This window comes from Barbus barbus (genome assembly GCF_936440315.1).
Source record: "Barbus barbus genome assembly, chromosome: 12".
NCBI lineage: Eukaryota > Metazoa > Chordata > Actinopteri > Cypriniformes > Cyprinidae > Barbus > Barbus barbus.
This window is the reverse complement of record NC_136740.1, coordinates 26131309-26158159: the sequence shown is the minus strand read 5'-3', so window position 1 is coordinate 26158159 and position 26851 is coordinate 26131309. Positions and strand designations below refer to the sequence as shown.

The following is a 26851-nucleotide window of genomic DNA, read 5'->3' as shown; positions in this document are numbered from 1 at the left end:
TGTTTTTTTAAATAAAGCAGATTACTGGAGCATGTTTTAGAAGTAAATAATATTTCAGTCTTTCAAAATACTAACGTATAGCTAATGTTCAGTGAGTTACTTGTCGTTCTTTGTAATTATTTGTAAAATTTATTAACAATTTCTGGGTTTTTTTGTTTGTTTTTTCAGAAAGTAATCTTTTTAGTGTCCTGGTCTTTTATACAAATGTAAATAAAATCCAAATGATAGATTTATTTTATAAATAGGTAATATCTAGCTTTTGAAGTAAAATGTGTGATTAACATTTTTAAGTCAAGGGCTTTTGGTTTATTTGGCTTATTAAAATTATTGCAAACCAATAAAATCATTTTTTATCACGTTTTAATACATTAATTCCAGTTTCTGTGAATTTATACAAATAACAGAGCTGACTAGGGGAAAACTAACTTTTTTAGTGATGACACTTGCCTTTTAATTCATTATGTATTCAGTGCTGTAACAACTGCACTGATTTGTAAAACAGATTCAGAGACTAATTGTGTAAATGTGGTGTGCAGGTAAGCAAACACTGTATAGCAACATAATTTAACACTCTGATTTTAATTAAGACTGCTTGCAGGCACATTTATCTCACTGTTTGTGGTAAATTACTCTCTAAGCTTTGCTCTCCATTATGAGTTTCACCTACTAGCTTTCGTGTGTTTTCTTCTAATAGTTGGAGAGCTCCAGCTACTGTTGGATCAGGCTACATCTACGGCTTCCGGGCCATGAGTAGTTTTAAGGGCCAGGATGTGGAAAAACAAGGCATCAAGCTGCCAAAAAAATGGATTGATTCCAATGAAAAAGTAAGTTTAGTTTCACATTTACTCTTCTTTTATGATTTTTTTTATACATGTATGAATTTTGGAGAAGCTACTTTGCAACTGTAACTTGTTAAGCAACTGCTCGTAGTTTACAATAGATTAGTTGCATTCACGATAACCAGTAAAAAAAGTAGCTAAATACAATGGGGTCAGTAAGATTTTGAAAGAAGTCTCTGCTCACCAAGGCTGTATTTATTTAATTTAAAAAAAGTAAGTAAGTTCAGTAATATTGTGAAATATTATTACAGTTTAATATATTTTTAAATGTAATTTATTCTTGTGATGCAAAGCTGGATTTTCAGAATCTTTTCGCTCTAATCTTCAGTCACATGATCCTTCAGAAACCATTCTAATGTGCTGATTAATATGAATGTTGAAAACAGTTGTGCTGCTTAATACTTTTGTGGAAACAATGATAATTCCTTTTTTTCCAGGATTCTTTGATGAATAGAAAGTTCAAAAGTTTTTATTTTGAATGGAAATCTTTTGTAACATTATAAAATTTAATGGCAAACTTGGAAATATAAATTTAGTGTTTAGTGAAAAGTGTTTGATTATTGCTTCAGCTGCTGGAAAGCTTGTCCTTCTTTTAGTAAGTTTTGTTTACAATAGTGATGATGTTAACTGCTATTGTTTTATGTTTTCTTTTAGCCAAACTTGAAATGTTTCTTTTCTGACTTCTTTTTCCATTCTTGTCGGTAGATCCCCACAGACCGTACGATGGTTGTCAGGGGAGTTGTGGGAAGAGGAGATGCTTTTGATCCCCCAGGAGGTCACTTGAGAAAACGGCGTCAGCGCTATGTGGAAAAGGATGGCAAGTGTAACGTCCACCACGGAAATGTGCGCGAAACCTACCGTTACCTGACGGACATCTTCACCACGCTCGTGGACTTAAAGTGGCGCTTGAATCTGCTGGTTTTCACGCTGGTCTACACCACCACCTGGGTGTTTTTTGGCTTAATTTGGTGGCTCATCGCCTACACCCGTGGAGACCTGGACCACACTGATGACAACGAGTGGACGCCGTGTGTCAATAACCTCAATGGCTTCGTCTCAGCCTTCCTTTTTTCCATTGAGACCGAGACCACCATTGGTTATGGGTACCGTGTCATAACAGACAAATGCCCAGAGGGCATCATCTTGCTTCTGGTGCAGGCCATCTTGGGCTCCATCGTTAATGCCTTCATGGTGGGCTGCATGTTTGTGAAAATCTCACAACCAAATAAACGTGCCGAAACACTCATGTTTTCCAACACAGCTGTGATATCCATACGGGACAGCAAGTTGTGTTTGATGTTCCGCGTTGGTGACTTGCGTAACTCACACATTGTGGAGGCCTCGATCAGGGCAAAGCTCATCCGCTCTAAGCAGACCAAGGAAGGAGAGTTCATCCCTCTAAACCAGACGGACATCAACGTGGGCTTTGACACGGGGGACGATCGACTGTTCCTGGTGTCACCGCTGATCATTTGCCATGAGATCAACAAGAACAGCCCCTTCTGGGACATCTCTCAGGAGCAACTGGCGCGAGAAGAGTTTGAAATAGTGGTCATTCTGGAAGGAATGGTGGAGGCTACAGGTGAGAGTAGATCATGGAGAATGAGTGCTGGGAAATGCCATAATTACACTAGTTATGTTGGCAAAAACATTTCTCCATTGACTGCCATTCAACAGGTGACATATATTTTGGTAAAATAATAATAATTGGTTATTCAAATATATCTTTAACCAATGCTCAGTTTAAAAATGTAAACATAAACTTCTCCCTTGACTGCTATTAAGGGATATTACAGTTACCAAATTTATGTTTATATCCATGTATTTACAAATGTATGTATATTTAGTTAAATAAAAGAGATGTTAACTGAAATAAAATACAATAAAAAACTTATTTCGCCTACTTTCCAAGGCATAGCATTTCTAGTTTTCATATAGTTTAACTTGATGAAATAAAATAACTAAAATTAATAAATATTACCAAAAACTATATAGACATATTTAAAAGCAACAAAAACTAATAAAAATGACAAAAACACACAACAAAATTATTAAAACTTTAACTAAACTTAACATGAAAGCAGGAAATAAAATCTAATTCAGAATATTGACAAAAACTGTAGTAGGATCTCAGTGATACTAAAATAACACTGCTGCCATTCAAAAGTAGACATTTAGTTAGAAAGCAAAACTGTTATCTATCTATCTATATATCTATCTATCTATATATCTATATATATTTTTTTTTTTGCTTATTTCTCACTTAAATGATTCAGATCATCAAAGTCAAACAAATTTCAATATTACACAAAGATAACCCGAGTAAATACAAAATGCAGTTTTGAAATAATGATTTCATTTATCAAGGGAAAAAAGCTGTCCAAACCTGCCTGGCACTACGTGAAAAAGTAATTGCCCCCTAAATCTAATAACTGGTTGTGCCACCCTTTGCAGCAACAACTGCAATCAAGCTTTTGTGATAACTAGCAATGAGTCTTTCACATCGCTGAGGAGGAATTTTGGCCCACTCTTCTTTGCAGAATTGTTTTAATTCAGCCACATTGGAGGGTTTTCGAGCATGAATGAACTGTTTAAGGTCATGCCACAGCATCTCAATCGGATTTAAGTCTGGACTTTGACTTGGCCACTCCAAAACCTTAATTTAGTTTTTCTTGAGCCATTCATAGGTGGACTTGCTGGTGTGTTTGGGATCATTGTCCTGCTGCATAACCCAAGTGCGCTTGAGCTTGAGGTCGCAAACTGATGGCCGGACATTCTCCTTCAGGATTTTCTGATAGAGTGCAGAATTCTTGTTTCCATCAATTATGGCAATTCGTCCAGGTCCTGAAGCTGCAAAGCAGCCCCAGACCATCACACCTCCTCCACCATGTTTGGCTGTAGGTATGATGTTCTTTTTATGAAATGCTGTGGTGGTTTTACGCCAAATGTAACGGGACACACACCTTCCAAAAAGTTAAACTTTTGTTGCATCAGTCCACAGAATATTTGCCCAAAAGCCTTGGGGATAATCAAATGTTGTTGTTTTTTTGGCAAATATGAAACGAGTCTTTGTGTTCTTTTTGGTCAGCAGTGGCTTTTGCCTTGGAACTCTGTGGTAAATCACAGTTATTTCATGATTTAACATTAATTTTTCACGTAGGGCCAGGCAGGTTTGGACAGCTTTTTTCCCTTAATAAATGAAATCATCATTTAAAAACTGCATTTTGTATTTACTTGCATTATCTTTATGTAATATTGAAATTTGTTTTATTGTCTGAATCTTTTAAGGTATATATAGATAGACAGACAGACAAATAGGTAGATAGAAATAGATATAGATATAGATATGTATGTATGAACTCACTGATCTGGTTGCAAAGGTTAAATGCTATCATATAAACTCAGATGACCTGGAATATAGCACACAAGTCACTTTTATGATACTATTACCGTGCTTTTGGGTCTTTCAAACAGCTTGACAGGCCTAGTCCACATTTACTTTCATTATACTGAAAGGGGTTCCCAGAATCTTCTTTAAAAATTCTCATTTTGTATTCCATGGTAGAAAAAAAGGTCATAGAGTTTGGAGCAACATGACTGTGCGTAAATGTTTTCTGAAGTGTTGCTGGATGCACCGGCCAAGTTACTGCCATTGAGATAAATGGGAATGGGCTCTCTCCAGGTATATTAGAGCTCTTTGGATGAGTCAGGAGTATTTAAATGGGTGTTGCCTGCAAGTCAAACATGGAAAGTGACCAGATTTACCACAGTTCCCCTGGTATCTGAATGCTGACAGCAGGGCGTGATGTGGTATTTTCATGGGATTCTCTAATTATATTGACAGTGAATTCATGTGACAGCAATTACACTATGCTAATTAGCTTTTGCATTGTGCTCTGTGTCAGTATAGACAGATATTGCTGCCTGCATGGAGCAGAAGGATGGAGGACTCTTGAGATGTCTCTCAGTAAGACAAGCTCATGGCCTGTCAATAGGACCGCCTCAGGGAAATTAGCGAGCAGAAGACAATTGAAAGAACTATAAAGAAATTCACTCTCACGCACACATAAATACACACACGCAGTCACAAACACACTCTCTCCTACATCTAAAATAATGAATCATTGCTCAGGAGTGGGATGCAGTGAGTAGCTTGATTCAGTCCACAATCATCACTTGTTCAGTGCAGTTATACTTTTTTTTGTCTCACATCTGACTTTCAAGAGCATCCCACTTTCAGTCGATGTAGGTTTAACCAAACTATTATTAGACAAAAAGCAGGATAACAGTAAAAGAATCAGTATCAGAAAAAGATACCAAACTATTCAGGTCAGGATTTTACCTCAAGGCCTAACGAAATTGGAAAATTATATAAGAATAATTATTGATTTACTAAATAAAGTCCTTTTTGGGCCTTTCAAGTGATAAGTAATGGAGGTTTAGGATTGGTAGCTCATGGCCAATCAGAGTAATACCATCAGGGAGACAAGAGTAATGAACAGAGAGTCCAAGTCTAATAACAAATATAATTGTTCTCATAGCAATTCTAGTTTGAGTCTCAACCTGAGCAACAATGGGTTTTTGGTTAAATACTAGAAATGCCAGATATTTTCACATTTTACTCTACAACATAAAAATACAACAGTGAATTTTACAGCTTTTACATGTCTTTAAATAATGTAGTTTCTAACAAGTGGCTGAGCGGGACTACAGAGGTTGTCATGGACATTTAGACATCATCACGCTAAACAGAAAAATATAATCTACTCACTAGTCCACTTTCACATCATCATTGTGGTTATAAACTCCCTCTTGCAAACTATTCTAATTCAAACTTTCAGGAAAAACTGAAGATAGCAATGTGCTGAAACATCTGCTTGCTTGCTCGTGTCCATCTGTTTTTAATTCACATGCACTTTGCACTTTTTGCATGATGCAATTTTTTTAATAAAAAAATATGTTTTTGTAGACTTTTTCAGTCTTGAGTGGGTCAGTGTGCAGTTAGCCACCCTCTTGTTCATTTTCAGGAAAAACGTTTTTAAAATAAAGACAGAAAGAGTTGATGGAAGCTACTGGTGAAGGTGTTGAAGTTGATAGTTTTTTTATAGAGTATGCTTAGGTTTTTACTTCTGCCAATTGTATTTAGGCTTCAAAATTTATAAAAGTTGTGTTCATTTGTGAAGATCATCATAAAAAAATCTGTAAGAATCAAGAACTTTTGTTGGTCACAGAGCTTATTTTATGCAGTAGTCTAAAAGCAGATGGAAAAATCCTATTGGGTTTTTGTCAAAGGAACCAGGGTGATGCTAACTTCTGGTTTAGCCTAAAAATATGCCATCACTATTGCACTGGGACCAAAAGGCTAAAATACACTCTGTTTCCTAAGTAAAACCAAAAACTTAAACATTGTATCTATAAAGTGTGATAAAAGTGCTTATTAATCTTGTCTATGCAAAGTTCCTGTCATGACCAAACAGAAGAAACGACTTAAGTAACCATAGGTTCATCCACCTACAGTCGTGGTCAGAATTATTGGCACCCTTGGTAAATATGATCAAAGAAGGCTCTGAAAATAAACCTGCATTATTAATCCTTTTGATATTTTATTTTTTAAAAATCACAAAAATCTAACCTTTCATTGAACTAAAACAATTAAAAATGGGGGAGAATCTCATTATGAAATAAATGTTTTCCTCAAATACACGTTGGACACAATTATTGGTATCCCTAGAAATTCTTATGAGTAAAATATCTCTGAAGTATATTCCCATTCATATTCACAATTTTGAGCACTCCAGGGTGATTATGAACATGAAATTATCCAGCCATGGCTTCCTGTTTCACAGAAATAATAGGAGGGAAAACAAAGCCTAAATTCCCTTAATCATCCATCACAATGAGATAAACCAAAGAATATTTTTCTGATGTGCAGCAAAAGATAATTGAGCTTCACAAATTAGTGAAGTGGCTTTAAGAAAAGGAAATTTCCATTTCCACCATCAGGGCAATAATTAAGAATTTCCAATCACCATAAAATGTTACGAAACTGCCTGGACGAGGATGTGTGTCTATATCGTTCTAATGCACGGTGAGAAGGAGAGTTTGAGTGGCTAAAGACTCTCCAAGGACCACAGCTGGAGAATTGCAGAAAATAGTTGAGTCTCGGGGTCAGAAAACCTTAAAAAAACTATTGTCAAACAGCACCTACATCACCTCATGTTGTTTGGGAGGGTTTCAAGAAAAATTCTCCTAGCTCATCCAAAAACAAACTCCAGCATATTCAGTTATCAGACACGACTGGAACTTCAAATGGGACTGGCTTCTATGGTCAGATGAAACTAAAAAATGAGCTTTTTAGCAGCAAACACTCAAGATGGGTTTGGTGAACACAGGGATAAAAAGTACCCCATGTGTACAATGAAATATACTGCTGTGTTTTTGATGTTGTGGGCCTATATTTCTGCTGGAGGTCCTGGACATCTTATTTAGACACATGGCATCATGGATTCTGTCAAATACCAACAGATAAAAAAATCAGTAAGTGACTGACTCTGTTAGAAATCTTATAATGGGCCATGTTTGGATCTTCCAACCATACAATAATCCAAACACAAACCTCAAAAACAACACAAAAATGGGTCACTGAGCACAAAACCAAGCTTCTGCTATGGCCATTCCAGTCCTCTGACCTGAACCCTGTAGAAAATGAGTGGGGTAAACTGAAGAGAAGAAGCACAGTCATGGAGCTGGGAATCTAAAGGGTCTGGAGTGATTCTGGATGAAGGAATGGTCTCTGATCTCATGTCAGATGTTCTCTAACCTCATCAGGCATTATAGGAGAAAATTTAGAGCTGTTAAACAAATGGAGGTTTCAAAAAGTATTGAATAAAAGGGTGCCGTTAATTGTGGCCAATGTGTATTAGAGAAATACATTTATTTCATAATGATATTTCCCCCCATTTAAAATTCTTATTATCCAATGAAAGGATAGATTTTTGTGAATTTTTTTAAGTAAAAGATCAAAAGGATTGAAAATTTTCACAGCCTTCTTTGATCATATTTACCAAGGGTGCCAATAATTCTAACCACGACTGTAGAACAATAGTGTCACCACTAAAAAGATGATTCAGACAGCTTTAATAACCTATCTGTATGGAAGAATTAATGTAAGTGCTTTAATAAAAAATTCAAGCTGCACATTTCGGCTTTTAAACCCTGTGGAATTAATTGCACCATAGACTTCCTTTATTTTAAACATGTTTTCTTATAAACTCGCGGAAGACATGATTGTCTGTGGTATTGAATATCATGGCACAGATGCTTAAATAAAGCCGTTTAAACTGCCCACGGGGTACTGCACTTAGCAGGACCTGTTTGGTGCAGCCATCAGAGGCTTTGAGATGTTTTAAAACCTCTTTCCATTAATAAATTAAGGCTTCAGTACCAGTGAGGCTTTGGGTGTTCTTCTGCTTGGGTTCTAGAATACTTTAATGCTTTAGATTTTCCCTGGGTGGCTAACAAAGCATTTTGTTCACAGTGAAATAGTTTTAAATGTACAGTTTAAAATGTCTGTATGGAGGTGTTTAAGTCAATTGCAGAGCGTTATCAGTGAAAGAGAAGCTTCTCTTGCAGTAGCATTCATTGATTATATAGTTCGATGCATACCCTGTGTGGTTATTGAACTACTGTACACTGGGAATCTCATGAATTTTGATGTGTTTGATGAATGATATCTGCTGAGTTTCCTAGATGTCATTTATATTCATTATAACAGCCTCTATATATCACTGTGTGTTTTGTGTGTGTTTGAAAGTGTTTGTAAAAGAGATGCTTGTTGAAAGTGTATTTGTTGCTCTGTTTGTCACTGCACGTCCCTGGAGTAATTGATGCGGTTATTCGAGGTTCACTTAAGCAGATGATGAGAAAGCTTGTATTCTATTTTTAGGCACTGTGCCCATAAATATTCAGCGGTGCATGTGCATGCATGTCTGTGCGTTTCATGGCAAACATGATATTCTTAATTAATTAAGCTTAAGTACATTCCTATTGGCATATTGAAAGGATCATTACTAACTTTCAAAGGTCAAAAGCACAATTAAACAGTGACCTTTAGATATTTGAAAAAGACATAATGGAACAGTTAGTTCTTCAGCAACTTTTATAAAAGTGGTTTTAATATGTAGCCAATACTGAACTAATCAAGATAAAAAACTATGCACTACAGTCTTATCTCTATATTATTAGCTCATACAACTGCCCCAAAAAGTAATTAGAAACTTAAGAATTTTGTACTGAACTCTATCTATCTATATCTATCTATCTATCTATCTATCTATCTATCTATCTATCTATCTATCTATCTATCTACAACTATTTGAAAATCTGAGGATGCAAAAAAAATCTAAATATTGAGAAAATCGCCTTTAAAGTTGTCCAAATGAAGTTCTAGCAATGCATATTGCTAATCAAAAATGTGTAAGTTTTGACATATTTACAGTAGGAAATTTACAAAATATCTTCATGGAACATGATCTTTACTTAATATCCTAATGATTTTTGGCATTAAAGAAAAATCGTTAATTTTGACCCATACAATGTATTTTTGGCTATTGCTGCAAATATACCCCAGCGACTTAAGACTGGTTTTGGGGTCCAGGGTCACATATTTTTAATCTAATACAAAGCTATTTATACATTATACATACATTTATTAGTAGGCCTATGCCTTAAGCATCTCAGTTCGTTTTGGGACCACTATATATTCATGTATCACTCTAAATAATGAACATTCCAACTTTTGCTTTTTGTCCTACTTTGGATTGAATTCATCAAGAGTCCCACTCCTTCATGTCTCTCATTTTTCGTGTCATGCATAAACTATTCATGATTGTTCACACCATAGTCATTTGGAATCAGCCTCCTCTCTTTTCACTGTTATTTTTGTTGACTTTTCTGTGCTCACAACTGCTTTCCTCTGTCTTTTTTCCCCGCAGGAATGACATGTCAAGCCCGCAGCTCATACCTGAACTCAGAGGTGCTTTGGGGAGAACGTTTCACCCCTGTGCTCTCGCTGGAGGAGGGATTTTACGAGGTGGATTATGACACATTCCACGACACCTACCCCACACCAACCCCTTCCTGCTCCGCTAAGGAGCTTGCAGAACTGGCAAAGAAAGGGGAAGCTATCCCTTTGCCCCCTATTTCTCCTCCAGCAACCCTGGGAGAGCCCCCAAGCCCAGAGGAGATGCCTGAGGAGGAGAACAAGGCAGAACAAGAAGACGCAGAAGAGACTGTTAGCAATGGTGATGTGAACAGAATGGAGTGTGTGCAAGAATGAGTTCATGCATTGCAATCTCCAGTCTTTTGCTGCCCCTGTGTGGCAGATGGAAATATACGGAGAGACAAAAACTCACTTCAGCTGCATAAATGCCACATAAACCGAGGAATTGTTACAAATCTATAGGCCTATAGGTCTACATTTTGTCATTGACCCCACACTGGTACTGTTATTAACTGTTTTCAAGAATAGAACAAAGTGCATATGGTAAAGTTTTTGGTAAAACTTTACAATAAGGTTCATTAGTTAACATAAACTAAGAATGAACAATACTTCTACAGCATTTTTTAAATCTTAGTTAATGTTAATTTCAGCATTTACTAAAGCATTATTAAAATCACAAGTTTTGTTTGTTAACATTAGTTAATGCACTGTGAACTAACATGAACAAACAATGAATGAACAACTGTATTTTTATTAACTAACATTAACAAAGATTAATAAAGGGTGTAATAAATGTAGTGTTCGTTGTTTGTTCATGTTAATTAATACATTAACTAATGTTAACAAATGACACCTTATTGTAAAGTGTTAACAAGTTTTAAACTTTAGGCGCAAAAATGCTTAAAACCTATTTCAGCTTTGAATTAATAAGATGTATGTATTTGCAGCTTTGTACTGTGATTGCTTAACCTGCTACTGAGCTTGCATTATTGCTTTTAAGTATTAAGTATTTAAGTATGCATTAAGTATTTCTGAATCCAGTTTATAGAGATTAAGATTTGTTTCAGATGGTGCTTACACTAGCATTTTATGAAAGCTTGTTTCTGCCACAGGATGACAAAAAATGGGGAATTGCGACTTTATCTCACAACTGTTGCAATTCTGAGAAAAAAGTATGAATTGTGAGATTCTGAGGAAATGAAGTAATTAACAATAGTTGCAAATAACTTTATTTTTATTCCGTGAAAAAAAATGTTTGAATGGAAGCTGGTTTCTGCCACGGGAAAGGTAATTGTGACTTTTTATCTCATAATTGTAACTTTTTTCTGACAATACTGAATATAAACTGCGAATTGCAAGAAAAAAGGATCGAGGTGCAATTACATTTTGTATTTTATATTTCATGGTTGAAAAAAAAAACAGAATTGCGAGATGTAAACTCAGAATTGAAAGACATAAACTCTGAATTGCAAGAAAGAAAAAAAAATAATATATATATATATATTGTGACGAGTCGGCTGCCTCCCCCCTTATCATCATCACCACCCCGTCCCGTATTCGCCGCCCTTCACCAGGCTCCCGACGGGAGTGGTGAAGCGCACCTGATGTGAATAGAGCCTCGTCACCGCCGCCGTTTAAATGCCGAGCGCGCCTCTCCTCGGGAGACCGGTCTCTTCCCCGTGCGTGCACGCTGGTGTCCTCGTGGGTCCAGGAAGGGCGCGTCGAGTAGGAGGACTGCCGCACCCGTTAGACGGCTGACTTGGCCAGGATGCCGGGCCGTCGAGTCCCCCAGAAGCTCCGGGGGCCTAGGAGTAGGATGACGCAGCTGGAAGAAGCCGCCGCCACTCGCTCCCGGACTCGATAGGGGAGCGCGTGCGGCCACTCCGCCCCTTCCCTGGACCCTTCCCTCCTGAACACTGCCCTCCTTCACAAGCCCCGTAGCACGACGAGGACACGAGATCCCCCTGTTTATTTTGGGACACTTTTTCCCCTTGAGACACTATTTTTGTTGATTATTGTTTAATAAAAACCTCTCCGAGGCCTGACACCACGCCCACTGTGTCTGTCGTTTGCTCCTCCCGCCACTATATATATATTTATTCATTTCTCACAATTATGACTTTTTCCTCAGAATTCCAAGAAAATAAGTCTAAATTTTGAGATAAAAGCTGCAAGTTCCTGTATTTATTTATTTAGCATTTTTTATCTCATGGCAGAAACAAGCTTCCCTAACATTTCCTGTGTGAAACTGCTGATTAAAAAAACAAACACGTTTTTTATTTCATTAATGAAGGACATTGCATTCCCTATAAAGGGTTGAATATGCATAGAATACGCTTAAAATTCCACATCATGTATGAAACTATACACACATGCTGTATAGAATATAATTTCTCTAACAAGTAGATTTTCTGTGTTAGCCAACAATGACCTCTGAGGTTAGCGGACCTCTCAAACGACCATACAGAATGATTGAGTTTTGCCAAAGGGTTAATGGTGGGAAATAATTATTTAATTTCTTTGAATGACAGATATGTAACACAAACACTAAAAGTTGGATATTAACACCCAACAAACAGAACGCACAATGTAATTGTTGCTTGTTCATTTTATTTGAAATGTAGCTTATAGGCTATTTGGTCATTTGGCTAATTTAGTCATTTTCCATATATTCTGTCTATCATTAATATTTCTGCTTGAGAAACACCCACACTGTTATTTATAGCTCTTCTTTAGTTTTTTTGTTTGTTTTGATCGTTTTTTTTAACACCAGATTTAATAAATAATGTTTTATTTTACAATAAGTGAATAATAAAGTGAGTAAAATAAAAGATTATGCTTCTCGCTATGCGCTGTTCTGAGTTTCTATGAGAATATGAAATAAGAATTATAATGTGAAACAGCATCTACAACCCCTTTGAAAAAAAAGAAGATTTAAACCAGTTTGTCTTAATCCAGCTCTATCTACAATGTATTTTGTCAACTGTTAAACCTGATATTATTATATGCAATGGTATAAGCAACTAAAGCAAGTCCTGTTGGGTTCATTGTTTAATGCAAGACAGAGTATAAACAATGTTTTCTAATCACATCCCCTAGGACTTCCAGAAAAAAAGTTTTGAAGAGTGAGATTAACTGCTCTCCATGGCCTCTAAACTACTAGAACTGAATTTTAAAGGAATAGTGAATAATGCAAAGAACATTCGCCGACATAGTTCCTCCCTCAAACAATTTCCCAGTGACCTTCATGAAAAAACTCAGGAAACGAGAATTTTTCCTGAAAAATTAGTTAATAAGCAACTGCACACATGGGCATAATATTGAAACAAATGTTTCGTTGTCTATTTAATTGCAGAATTCAGCATGAAGTTATAGTCACCACCGTTGCCTTTATTGTATTTCTTTCCTATCGTCCCTCTTTATAAAGTGATTCCTTGTTAATTATGAGTCCTTTGAGTTCTGGTTTAAAGAATGTGGAGACTGACTTGTTCTATTTGTCTGTCCAAAAGCAAAGTATCATTTCAGTTGTAATATGTACATATAGGCTACACTGCCAGTCAAGTTTTTGAACAGTAAGACTTTTAATGTTTTGAAAGAATTCTCTTCTGCTCACCAAGCCTGCATTTATTTGATCCAAAATACAGCAAAATCAGTAATATTGTGAAATATTTTTACTATTTAAAATAACTGCTTTCTATTTGAATATATTTTTTAATGTAATTTATTCCTGTGATCAAAGCTAAATTTTCATCATCGTTGCTCCAGACTTCAGTGGCACATTATCCTTCAGAAATCAGTCTAATATGCTGATTTGCTGATGAAGAAACATTTATTATTATTATCAAAATTTAATACCGTTGAGTACATTTTTGTAAGCTTGGAGTCAGTATATATATATATATATATATTTATTTATTTATTTTTTATTTAAATTTTTTGGGGGGTGGGGGCAATTTAGCAATGCTTTAAATTGATCAAAGGTGATAATAAAGACATTTATAATGTTATAAAAGAGTTCTATATCAGATAAATGCTGTTCTTCTGAACTTTCTATTCATCAAAGAAACCTGAAAAAGTTATACTCAGCTGTTTTCAACATAATAATAATAAAAAATGTTTTTTGGAGCTGCAAATGAGAATATTAGAATGATTTCTGAAGGATCGTGTGAGTAATGATGCTAAGTGGATCGTGTGAGTAATGATGCTAAAAAAAGATCACAGGAATAAATTACATTTTAAAAATTACATTTTAAAATATATTCAAATAGAAATAGTTAAATAGTACAAATATTTCAAAGTTTTTGCAGTACTTTGGATCAAATAAATGCAGGCTTGGTGAGCAGAAGAGACCTCTTTTTAAAAAAATAAAAATAAAAAATCTTACTGTTCAAAAAAAGTCTTGCCTACGCTGTAATAAAGGTATTTTCCTTGAAACACTGCCTGTCACTTGAATGACTAAGTTGCATGATTTTATTGTAGTTGCGGAGTCTCCCACTAGATGGCGGAATAAAGGAGCAAGAGCCACGTTTTTTGGAGGTGCATTATGGGAAAAGACGTTCGACGCACATGTGGCCGCCTGATCAGTGCTGAACGTGTCTGGAGCAAAAGCAGCGGGCTTGTGTTAGTGGCTATTATTTGTATAAGTAAAGCAGGATTAGCCATACATAATAAAGTAAAATGAAACCAGGTAAGTTATTAATAGCATTTTTTAATGCATATAAGGTTGTTTTCATTGTCGGGCGATAAACTATTAATGTTTAGAAGACGTGCTGGTTTTTCTCGCGTGTATGCATGCCACGCGCTTAAACTTTTAATGCACGAAACGCTCTTTCTTTGAAATGTAATGACATTGTTTATTTTATTAATAAGTTATCTTTAAACATATTAGTGTGGTCTTATGAAAACGTTGCTGTGCATAACATTGCGCGTGTTTGAGAACCCGAGCCATGCTGCGCACGCGGAGCGGAAGCCTCTTCACTAGTTAAGCTATTGTTTTTAAAGTCAGACTAGTTTATTAAGTTATTTTTTTTTTCTTTATTGAAATTTCATACACTTGATTTTGTCTGAACATTGTGCACAGGATTGTATTCATAGTCGAGCTTCCATACATTGTTGAGGACCACATGTGTTTAGGAAATTACCTTGTCTGCCGGACCATGTTCACGTGGAAAGCGAATAGTTTTGGTTTAGTTGACAACCTGAAATCAAGAAATATTACTCACACAACCTTCAGTTACCAGTGAATGGATTTGAACTTTGTTTACAGTTAGTTGTGGAGGCTAGTGGTTGAGGATATTTGAACACCAGGGATCTGTTGCTGTCCTTGGTTCTAATAATATGGTCTCTAATGGCACTTTTTGTGAGAACAATCATATCTAAAGGTTTTTCTAATATAAGATGTTAGTTGAAGCCGACTACAGTTTGGAGTTTTACTTTGATCCATTCAGTGAATTAATATATTTGACTCCTTTTGACAGGATTCAGCCCAAGAGGAGGTGAACGAGGAGGAGGCTTTGGAGGAAGAGGAGGAGGCTTTGGAGGAAGAGGAGGCGGCTTTGGAGGAAGAGGAGGATTTGGAGGAAGAGGAGGAGGAGACCGGGGTGGAAGAGGAGGATTTCGAGGGGGCAGAGGTGGTGGCGGTAAGCAAGTTCCTTTATATTATATATATATATATATATATATATATATATATATAATTCTGGTGTTGTATGTTACTGCTTAATGCTGAATAAATAAGCTTTCCATTGATGTTTGGTTTGTTAGGATAGGGCAATATTTGGCTGAGATACAACTATTTGAAAATCTGGAATCTGAGGGTGCAAATAAATCTAAATACTGAGAAAATTGCCTTTAAAGTTGGAGTCCTTCGCAATGCATATTACTAATCAAAAATTACATTTTAATATATTTACAGTAGGAAATTTACAAAATACCTTCATGGAACATGATCTTTTCTTAATATCCTAATGATGTTTGCCATAAAAGAAAAATCTATAATTTTGACCCATACAGTGTATTGTTGGCTATTTCTATAAATATACCCATGCTACTTTTGATTGTTTTTGTGGTGCTGGGTCACATATACACATACATACATACACACTGCCATTGAAAAGTTTAGGATCAGTACGATTTGCAAGGTTTTCTAAAATACTTGTTTTTTTATTTTATTTTAATTTACTTTAAAATATAATGTATTCCTGTGATGCAAAGCTGAATTTTCAGCATCATTATTCCAGTCTTCAGTGTCACATGATCCTTCAGAAATCATTCTAATATGCCGATTTATTTTCAGTATTGGAAACAGTTGTGATGCTTTTTTTCAGGATTCTTTGATGAATAAAAAGATAAAAAATCAGCATTTATTTAAAATAGAAATCTTTTGTAACAATATACAATACTGTTCAAAACTTTGGGGTCATGATTTTTTCCCTTTTTTTTTTTTTTTTAAGAAATAATAAAATACTTTAATTCGGCAAGGATTTGTTAAATTTATACAAAGTATTAGTAAAGACTTATATTGTTAGAAAAGATTTCTGTTTTGAACAAATGCTGTTCTTTGTAACTTCAACAAAAAAAAACCATCCTGAAAAAAGTATCCAAAAAATATGAAGCATCGCAACTGTTTCCAACATTGATAATAAATCGGCACATTTATAATGATTTCTGAAGGATCACGTGACACTGAAGACTGGAGTAATTAATGATAATGACTAGAAAACTAAAGTTTATTTAAAGCACTGAATTATTGACTATACAAATATTTAAATATCATGTGTAGTCAATATTTCAGTGCTTTAATAAACTTTAGTTTTCTCGTTTCATATGCAAGAAAATTTGACACTGTATTTCCATGAATTTTCATTTCTGTATCTAGGATTCAGGTCCCCTGGAGGTGATGGTGGCTTCCGTGGACGAGGGGGCGGACGTGGCACTCCTAGAGGCAGAGGAGGACGAGGAGGGTTCAGAGGGGGCAGACAGGTGACTGTGGAGCCCCATAGACATGAAGGTGGGTCATCAACGTCACATTTTTGAGTTGCTGTTGTTTTTGAGAATGTGTTAACCATGTTCTGTTTAAAAATTCAGGAGTTTTTATCTGCCGTGGTAGAGAGGACGCCCTGGTCACAAAGAACATGGTGATTGGAGACTCTGTGTATGGAGAAAAGAGAATAAATGTTGAGGTGAGCCTATAGAAGCATGTCTTTAATGATCACTAGAGCACTTCTAGAAAGCACTGCATTCATTACGTGTTCTTTTTTTTTTCTAATGTAAGGAGGGAGAAACTAAAATTGAATACAGAGCATGGAATCCTTTCCGGTCGAAGCTGGCCGCAGCCATTTTAGGAGGTGTTGACCAGATCCACATTAAGCCAGGATCAAAGGTCATGTACTTAGGAGCCGCATCAGGAACTACTGTATCTCATGTTTCTGACATTGTTGGACCGGTATGTGTATATCTTTTTATAATTTATAATTTATAATTGTTGGTCTGCACTGAAACATTAAAGTGTGTATTTTCTGCATAATACTGTGTATTGTAATAATGTAGTTGTCTAAATTTAAAGCTGGGGTGGCATTTTACACATTTATCTCAAATAACAGAAGCAATTTACAGTTATTCCAATAACTTGTGTGTGTGTGTGTATGTATATATATATATATATATATATATATATATATATATATATATATATATATATATATATGCTGCTATAGCATTTCATAATATTTTGATATATTATATTTTCAGTTCGTTTTAATTTATTTGAAGTTTGTTTTGTTTTGTCATTTTTGTTCTTTTTTTGTGGTTATTTGGCTTGTATTTATTTTTCCAGTTATAGTTTTGGTAATTTGCATTGACACTTATTTAATTTCAGTTGTAATCTGTTGTATTCTAGCTTTTTCAGTTACTGAATTATTTTGTTTAGTTGACAATGCTGTTTAATAAAGTATTAATTTGAATTAAGTTTAATTTCTGGAAGCATCGATTGACATTTTCTGTTTTTTATTCATTTTCTCCTCGTAGGAGGGATTGGTGTATGCTGTTGAGTTCTCCCACAGATCAGGCAGAGACTTGCTGAATGTGGCGAAAAAGAGAACCAACATTATTCCCATCATTGAAGATGCACGACACCCGCATAAATACCGCATGCTTGTTGGTAAGTTCCTGTGATGTGAACATACAAAAGGTAAAGAATGCACATTGCAAGGCAGTTTGATAAAGCACTGCTTTCTTTCAGGTATGGTGGACGTCATCTTTGCCGACGTTGCTCAGCCTGACCAAACAAGAATAGTCGCCCTCAATGCACACAATTTCCTGAAGAATGGAGGACATTTTGTTATTTCCATCAAGGTAAAATAAGTATAATGCTGCTGTTTACAAATTTTTTCTGCAAGTATTCATGAGTCTTCAGGTGTTAACTTTGTCATCTTTTCTTCCTCAGGCTAACTGCATTGATTCAACAGCCGCTCCAGAGGCAGTGTTTGCATCAGAGGTCAAGAAGATGAGCTCTGAGAACATGAAACCTCAGGAGCAGCTGACACTCGAGCCGTATGAGAGAGATCACGCAGTTGTTGTGGGAATCTACAGGTGAATCTTGATGCATGCACTCAAAAGATCTATGCAGGAACTTTCATAATTCTAGAAAGCATGTTTTGCCCAATCAAGTGGCCGCTGGTTTGTGCAGCTTCTTATTTATGTCTGAATAGCAGCTTCACCTTCTGGTCTGAAATGTTTCTTTTATAACTGAGTTGTGCTAAAAGTTTCTTTTATTTTTTTGCAGACCGCCACCCAAGCAGAAGAAGTGAGGTTTATCACAATTCACATCCTCCTTTCTCCTGAAATGACTGCTTCTGCCACTAGATGGACCCACAGTTTGCAGATGACTAAAGACTGATATAAGTGAACCATTTTCTTGTGTCCACCGGGTTGGGAGTGTATCCCTTTATACCTGATTGGCACAGGCAACATATTCTTTGTTGAGAGTAACCCTGCTCCCGTTTTTTCCTTTGTATGATCATCCTCTGTCATGTAATAATATACTGTACTGAGAGATGAATTTTGTGTTTTGCTTGTAAGAATTATTGGAAGCTAAATGTGTTATGTTAACTAAATCAACAGTTTTCTAAAGCATATGTTTATTGTTTCTTTGAATATTTTTAGTGAATTTAACAATCAATTTTTATTCTTTCTGTATTTTGTTTGTACCTCAAAGAATGTTAATTCAAAACTTCTTGTGACGCTGTTTCAGAAGTATTAGTATAAACCCATATCACCAACTCTAAAAAAAGGCTTTTTATACTAATACTTGTTAAACCAGTCTAAGCTTGTTTGCTGTTGTTTTTTTTCTGGTTTTCTCAGCCTGATCATCTGATAAGTACCCATAACCCCCTTCTGAAACGAGTAGATACTCCAGCAAACTAGTTTATGATGAGTTAAATTCCTTTTTTCTTGCAAGGCGCACCGTGTGAGGCATATCTTTTTTACGGAAATTGTTAGTAATCTGAATGAAAGGTTCAGATGCTTAATTGTCCAGAAGTTCTGTGATCACAAACAGGTCATTTAAAACTTGAACATTTCTGTGAATAAATATTCAAAATCAAGTTTGTTCAGTTCATTGCTTGAAAATGAAGTTTGAAATGTATAGGATTTATCATAATCTCAAATAGAATATAATCTTAATTCCCATGCACATTAATATGCCTGTTGATGGCCAAAATCAAGCTATATCTACACCTCCGTTGATCAAAGGCCTTAAATAATTGTTTACACACTGATAATGCTACATTTAGATTTTACAAAGTCCTGTAAGAATGAAATGGTACATATGGTTTGATATAATCTCTAAAAAATTAGCAAATGGAAACATGAAATTATTCCTCACGTGTTGCAACGTAAAGAAAGACTGATTTTCTGTCGCGTTCTTTTTAAAAGATACGTGTTTATTTTGTGTAGAAATCGTGGCTGCAGAAAGGAAACGACAGAACTAAAATTTCAGAAAAATAATAGGAACCTACGCCTCTAGGAACCAAGTATGAAGATCTGGCGAGAGGGGGACAAATATGCGGTTGCACAATGGAGAGCAGCATGGACGGCACAAGAAGTCTCAGAAGAGCTAAAGAGGAGAAAAAACTGCTTCGAAGGCAGATTAAAGCCAGTCACACATTATTGAAACACGAGGGCATAAGCACAGTTTCGCATCCCACAAAGGTACTTACGAAGCTTCTTTTGATGAATTGTCAGTAGAATATATGGATTGACCAAATGACATGATTGAGTTTGAATAGCCAGTACTGCTGTTTGTTATTTATGTCATCATTATGTTTGTGCATCTGACAGTGTTGGGCTAGTTACTCAAATATATTACTCATTGCTAGTTACTCCTTTCAAAAGTCATATTGTTACTTATTACTTGGCAACAGTAATTATTTACATTGCTCGTTACATTACTGTTTCTTCAGAAGTTGTAACTGTGTATCTTCCACATAAAATTCTTCTAGAATGTTACTAAGAACATATTTCTGCCTCGTCATTTGACCAAAATCCACATTGGATCACAGCCAGAAGTTCAAGATCACTTACATTCAAGTAAAAGTGTTGTATTAATCTAATTAATTGTCATGTGTAAGCCAATTGTAATTTCTCCGATACCCATATACGACTATATTTCATTATGTATTTTATTAAATCACATAAGTTTTTAAAGAAACTGTTTAATTTTCCAAAAAGATTTTTAATTATAGTAAAATAATGTACCACATGCTGATCAGAGGATGTGGGTGGGATGTAATGCCAGAGTAAAGTAAAGCCACAACTTACCCCACAGTGTTCAGATCATCTTTGTTCCTGACAAAATCAATATAATACAATATTTCTATCTGCTGAATGTAAGCTTTTCCCTATTCCAAGCTTGCCTGCTGCACCGGGGACATCACATGCATGTGCGAGTCGTGAAAATTATGAAAATAATTCTAGGAATTATTTGATTGTTGAATTTTAAGGGTTGAGGCATCAAAAGTTGTTTTATGGGTGGTAATTGTAATATTATTACTGAAATATTATTAGTAATTAGTTACACTACTAGTTACTGCAAAAAGTAATATTATTACAGTAAGTTACTAGTAACTAGTTACTGCCCAACACTGGTATCTTAATACTAAATACGCTTATTACAGTATAAGATGCTACTGAATCTACTTACTCTTTTGTAAATAAATGCAATAAAATTGATGGTAAACAGTTATGAAAGATATAAATGATTTGTGGTTTTCCCAGTCCCACCATCAGTAATTGTGAATTAATAATGGATACAGTACCAAGTCTCTTGAAGTTTGTCAAATGTATAAATGCCCCATTCTTTCAAATGGTGAAACATGCAGTTCATTGCTTTGCATAAATAGCTCATAAAAGCAGTCAGTAATGTGTATATTCATGGTTGTCTGTTATGTAGCATCTGGTGGTGTCTAATGGAGGTTTGGGGAATGGAGTGAGCAGAGAGTCGCTGCTGGAGGTTCTTAAAGAGGGAGGAACTGTCGAGTCTCTCCTCACCCCTTCAGCAAAACCATATGCGTTTGTAACATATTCTTCAACTGAAGCAGGCCAGAATGCATATACACTCCTCAATGGACGAGCACTGCAGTGTCACGATCAAAGTGTGGCGCTTTATTTCAGTTATGTTGAGAAAGGTGTGTCACTTGAGTCATATTTATAATCCTATTCAATGAGCCTTAAAACAAAGTGTTTCTAATCGATCTCGACTTTGTTTGTCAGTGGAGAGTGACAGGAGTGTGTCCTGTGCTTTGCCTCCTGGTCTGTCTGTGTTGGAGGATTTTGTGTCTCCAGAGGAGGAGCTGCAGCTGCTGCAGGCTGTTGATTGGACGCCACATACTGATGATGTCACAGGTAAGAAATACTTGACAGCCTCAGTTAGAATTATTTTTTACATACAAAAAAAATATTGTCACATTATTTAATCCTCTTTGTCACATATTCATATATAGCAGACTTATATTAATTTGCTAAAGGCAAACCTTATTTAATAGTAATAATATTAATAATGTTTATTTTTGTATTACAGTGCAGAAAGCTTTAAAACACAGAAGAGTGAAGCATTATGGGTATGAGTTTCGGTACGATAATAATAATGTTGACAAAGACAAGCCCTTACCAGGTGGTAAGTATGAAAATTCCCCATTTTTTGCATCACTTGTTTATGTCTGTCTATGTGTGAGTGTTTTTGAAATCTTTTTAAAGAAGTCTCTATTACTCACTTGTTACTTAATAAAAACACAGTAATATTGTGAAATATAACATGTAATACAACATATATTTTAATGTTTTAAAATGTAATTTATTCATGTAATGTCTGAATTTCTAGTCTCTTATTTATATTTTTATCGATGTTGAAAACAGTTGTGCTGCTTAATATTTTAGTGGAAATCATGGTAAAAAAAAATTCAGGATTCTTTGATTTAAAATAGCAAAATAGTGTCTTTGTTCCTTTTGATCAATATAATGCATCATTGCTGAATAAAAGTAGTAATTTTCTCCAAATATTTGAATGGTAGTGTATATATTTACACATAATCTAAGTATTATGTATCTAATTAATTCTAAAATTGAATAGACACCTGTCATTTCAGGCCTGCCGGCAGAATGTGATGCTTTATTACAAAGATGTTTGGCTGATGGCCACATAAGTGTCCTTCCAGACCAGCTCACTGTAAACCAATACCAAAGTGGACAAGGTAGTACATCATGTTTTTGTGCAGCTGAGGGGAGATTTATGTCTGCTTATAGGACTAAATGTTATTGTCTGGTACAGGGATTCCCCCACATGTGGACACTCACTCTGCCTTTGAGGATACCATCCTTTCCTTGAGTCTCGGAGCAAAGGTATGAATAAATGAAGCACTAAAATGGTTACAATTATGGATTGTAAGAATATGTTTATTTTTTGGGATATGTTTGCAAGGGTATGTTTCTGTTTGCATTTTTCATACATCAGTATAATTAGTGGGTCAGGGTGTTCTGTTTCACCAGACCTGTTTGTAGCCTTATTGATTGGTTATGGTGCAGCAACATTATTGATTATTTGATTTTCCTTGGTTAAAACAAAGATGGAGATGGAAAATGAACCTCATGATTTTCTTATGGATAAATATAAACATCTTGCTAATTTCCTCTAGACAGTAATGGACTTTAAACATCCTGACGGACGTTCTGTCGCTGTAGTGCTGCCAGAGCAGAGTTTGCTAGTGATGAAAGGAGAGAGCCGTTATCTGTGGACTCATGGGTGAGAAACTACCCTTTTTTTTTGTACATATACATTAAATACAATATATGTCCAAACATATGCAGACAACCAAAAGACTAAACACATATATGTTCTTTGGATTTTTGCTTGATTTTGTGTTTCATAATTATAAATATTATTTAATGAATATTATCATTCAAGATGTACGAAAAGTATATTATATTATATTATAAATCCTTTGTTCTAGGGAGAGATAAACATCTTTTGTGTATGTTTCATGTCAGCATAACACCCCGGAAATTTGATGTGGTACCAGTGACGGAGGTTGAAGGTTCAGGGGTCATGACCTCTGACATGAGTAATCTGACCCTGAGCCGGCGTGGTACAAGGACATCGCTGACGTTCCGCAAAATCAGGCATACACCCTGCAACTGTGGTGAGTATTTGAAGTTTCTATGTTCTAATACACATTGGCCATAATTTCTAGGGGTGCCAATAATTGTGTCCAACGTGTATAAGAGAAAAACATTTATTTCATAATGATATTTCCCCCCATTTTAAATGAAAGGTTAGATTTTTGTGAATTTTTTAAATAAAAGATCAAAAGGATGAACAATTCAAATTAATTTTCACAGCCTTCTTTGGTCATATTTACCAAGGGTGCTGATATTTTTGGCCATGACTGTATATTAAGGTCACTCTGCATTTGTGTATTTTTGTAGATATAAAAATGATGTACATTCATGACAAGAATCATTTTATTTCCTGTTGTAGCTTATCCGTCTGTATGTGACAGCCAGCAGCTGCCTTCTCCACCTACTGTGCCTGTTGTTGAAGGCGACGCGTGTCGTTTGGAGGAGCAGTATGTTCATCAGGTCTATGAAGAGATTTCCTCCCACTTCAGCAGCACACGACACTCACCGTGGCCCCACGTGCGAGATTTCCTACTGTCGCTGCCACCTGGAAGTATTCTGGCAGACATCGGATGCGGCAATGGCAAATACCTGGGGATCAACCCTGAAGTTATATCAGTAAGTAATATACCCCAGCAGAGTTTACCCAGAAGTAAGATGGACTTGGTTGGACATGTCATGGTTATTAGTTACAATTATGATGATTTCCATTACTTAAAATCTTTCACTAATGGAGAACTCTGATGTAACCTCTACTGTCTGCCCATTTGTAGGTGGGCTGTGACCGCAGTGCTAATCTGGTGCAGATCTGTGTTGAGCGGGGTTATGAGGCATTTGTGTCAGATGCTCTGTCTGTCCCCCTGCGCAGTGACAGCTGTGATGCCTGCATCTCTATTGCAGTCATACATCATTTCTCCACACAGGTGAGCATACTATGTAATTAAGGGTAAAAAAACTTATTTTAATATTATTTGTGAGCCAGGACCACAAAACCAGTCTTAAGTAGCATGGATATATTTGTAGCAATAGCCAAAAATACATTGTGTGGGTCAAAATATACATTTTTCTTTTATGCCAAAAATCATTAGGATATTAAGTAAAGATCATGTTCCATGAAGATATTTTGTAAATTTCTTACCATAAATATATCAAAACTTAATTTTTGATTAGTAATATGCATTGCTAAGGATTTCATTTGCACAACTTTAAAGGCGATTTTCTCAATATTTAGATTTTTTGCACCCTCAGATTGCAGATTTTCAAATACGTAGTTGTATCAGCCAAATATTGGCCGATCCTAACAAACCAAACATCAATGGAAAGCTTATTTATTCTGCTTCTTATGTATTCTATTCAGATGTATAAATCTCAATTTCTCAAAATTGACCCTTATGACTGGTTTTGTGGTCCAGGGTCACCTTTGAACTTCCTCTGAAGTCCACTTGCACTGTAATAATTTTATTTGTCAAATAACTGTCATAATTTAGTTTTCACAACCATTTTCCACCTACTTTGTGACATGAAACATGCCTTTTTGATGCTGTGAGAGAAATAAGTTATAACACCTTTATTTGGACATTGAGCAGCTGTGCTTTGGTCCACTAACGTAAAGTTTGGCTTTCTGGTCCAAAGGCTATAGCTTATATATAGGCTATATTTTTTTATTATACATTTTTTATACTTTTTTCAGCAAGGATTCAGCATTAAATGGATCAAATGTGACAGTAAAGAGCTGTTACAAAAGATTTCAGTTTCAAATAAATTGTTCTTTTGAACCTTTTTGGAAGAAAAAAAAAACAATGTATCATGATTTCCACAAAAATAAAATATTAATTGAAAAATTAGTTTTCAACATTATAAGAAATGTTTCTTGAGCAGCAAATAAGTGATTTCTGAAAGATAATTTGCCATCACAGAAATACATTTTACATTTTAAAATGTATTCAAATAGAAAAGTTATTTTAAATAGTAATATTTTTATAAAATAGATGCAGTAAGACTTCTTTAAAAAACTAAAAAATCCCCAAACTTTTAAACAGTAGTGTGTGTTTAACAAACTTTACAACTTTTACATTTAATCAGCAAGTCTGTACATGATGCTGAACAAAGTGCATGTGTTCTTAGGAGAGAAGACAGGCTGCTGTCAGAGAGCTGGTCCGGTTATTAAAGGTGGGAGGAAGAGCTCTGATCTACGTTTGGGCCATGGAGCAGGAATACAACAACCAGAAATCAAAATATCTGAAAGAAAGAACAACTGGAGCTAGTGTGGAGAGCAGCGATGAGCTTACAACAGAAGAAAACATGTTCAACCAACAGGAGGAGCATAAGAGTAAAATTAGTTCAGACATGAAATGCACAGAGGAGCAGAATGTGACTCAGCCCAGAATCCACATCCATACTAACCGCACAGCTTTCCTTTCCCAAGATCTCCTGGTGCCGTGGCACTTAAAAGGTAATGCGCATAAGAACAAGGGAGCACGGAGTGGAGGCACAAACGGCCCCTTGGAGAACATGAGTCAGGGGCCTGTATTTCACCGCTATTATCATGTCTTCCAGCAGGGAGAGCTGGAGGAGATGTGTTGTGGTGTGACAGGTGTTAAAGTGCTTAGGAGCTACCATGATCAGGGTAACTGGTGTGTGGAACTGGAGAAGAGACATGGTGACTCTTCATAGAATAGTATTCCATAGGAAAAATAAATTCTAGTTTATTGAATAAATGCAATTTTAAAATAAAATTTTCATGCATGCGGTGAGAGCTAATAAAGCATTGAAGACTCGTCACTGAATATGTTGATTCGTTTTTGTACAAAATGTTGCTTTATATTCTTTCTGGAATTGCTTTTTATATGCCTGGATGGTTTTATCACTTAAGTGAAAGTGACGTGGCCAAGTATGGTGACCCATACTCGGAATTTGTGCTCTGCAATTAACCCATGCAAAGTGCACACACACAGCAGTGAACACACACACACCGTGAACACACACCCGGAGCAGTGGGCAGCCATTTATGCTGCGGCGCCTGAGGAGCAGTTGGGGGTTCGGTGCCTTGCTCAAGGACACCTCAATCGTGGTATTGAAGGTGGAGAAAGCACCTGTACATTCACTCCCCCCACCTACAATTCCTGCCGGACCTGAGACTCGAACTTCACAACCTTTAGGTTACGAGTCCGACTCTAACCATTAGGCCACACTCCCCTTAACAACCTCTACAGTAAAGCAATGTAAGCACCATAAATAGGTATGTCAATACATTAATATGGTACTTTGTGCATGTAATTAGTGCCCAGACTTAAAATGCAACCTTACGATTTTCTGCTAAATGCAAACAGGGGTACCCAGCTCT

At 35.9% G+C, this 26851-nt stretch overlaps 3 protein-coding genes across 5 annotated transcripts; all 3 read left to right on the top strand.

Annotated features, from left to right (window-relative positions):
- Positions 1-746: 746 nt before the first annotated feature.
- On the top strand, positions 747-10176 carry LOC306877847 (G protein-activated inward rectifier potassium channel 4-like; the record flags this gene model as incomplete). The annotated part of the gene is made up of 3 exons (XM_079429840.1): positions 747-824; positions 1545-2421; positions 9833-10176. 3 exons carry the CDS (start codon positions 747-749, stop codon positions 10174-10176), a joined length of 1299 nt encoding a protein of 432 aa, XP_079285966.1.
- A 4199-nt stretch (positions 10177-14375) lies between these two features.
- Positions 14376-19441, top strand: LOC306878110 (rRNA 2'-O-methyltransferase fibrillarin-like). 2 transcript variants are annotated; one of them, XM_079430233.1, is made up of 10 exons: positions 14458-14527; positions 15318-15335; positions 15453-15479; positions 16718-16849; positions 16927-17021; positions 17114-17284; positions 17866-17998; positions 18080-18192; positions 18284-18429; positions 18623-19440. In XM_079430233.1, exons 1-10 carry the CDS (start codon positions 14518-14520, stop codon positions 18645-18647), a joined length of 870 nt encoding a protein of 289 aa, XP_079286359.1. In that variant the 5' UTR covers positions 14458-14517; the 3' UTR covers positions 18648-19440. The 2 variants fall into 2 exon arrangements, with proteins under 2 accessions (XP_079286358.1, XP_079286359.1); XM_079430232.1 differs by having other exon boundaries at positions 14376-14527; positions 15318-15479; positions 18623-19441.
- Positions 19394-26292, top strand: LOC306878109 (tRNA (carboxymethyluridine(34)-5-O)-methyltransferase ALKBH8-like). Of its 2 annotated transcripts, XM_079430231.1 has the most exons (12): positions 19394-20049; positions 21290-21524; positions 21610-21741; positions 21917-22012; positions 22482-22586; positions 22664-22734; positions 23028-23134; positions 23380-23531; positions 23870-24126; positions 24282-24431; positions 25633-25960; positions 26065-26288. In XM_079430231.1, exons 1-12 carry the CDS (start codon positions 19915-19917, stop codon positions 26106-26108), a joined length of 1812 nt encoding a protein of 603 aa, XP_079286357.1. In that variant the 5' UTR covers positions 19394-19914; the 3' UTR covers positions 26109-26288. The 2 variants fall into 2 exon arrangements, with proteins under 2 accessions (XP_079286357.1, XP_079286356.1); XM_079430230.1 differs by having other exon boundaries at positions 25633-26292.
- Positions 26293-26851: the final 559 nt, after the last annotated feature.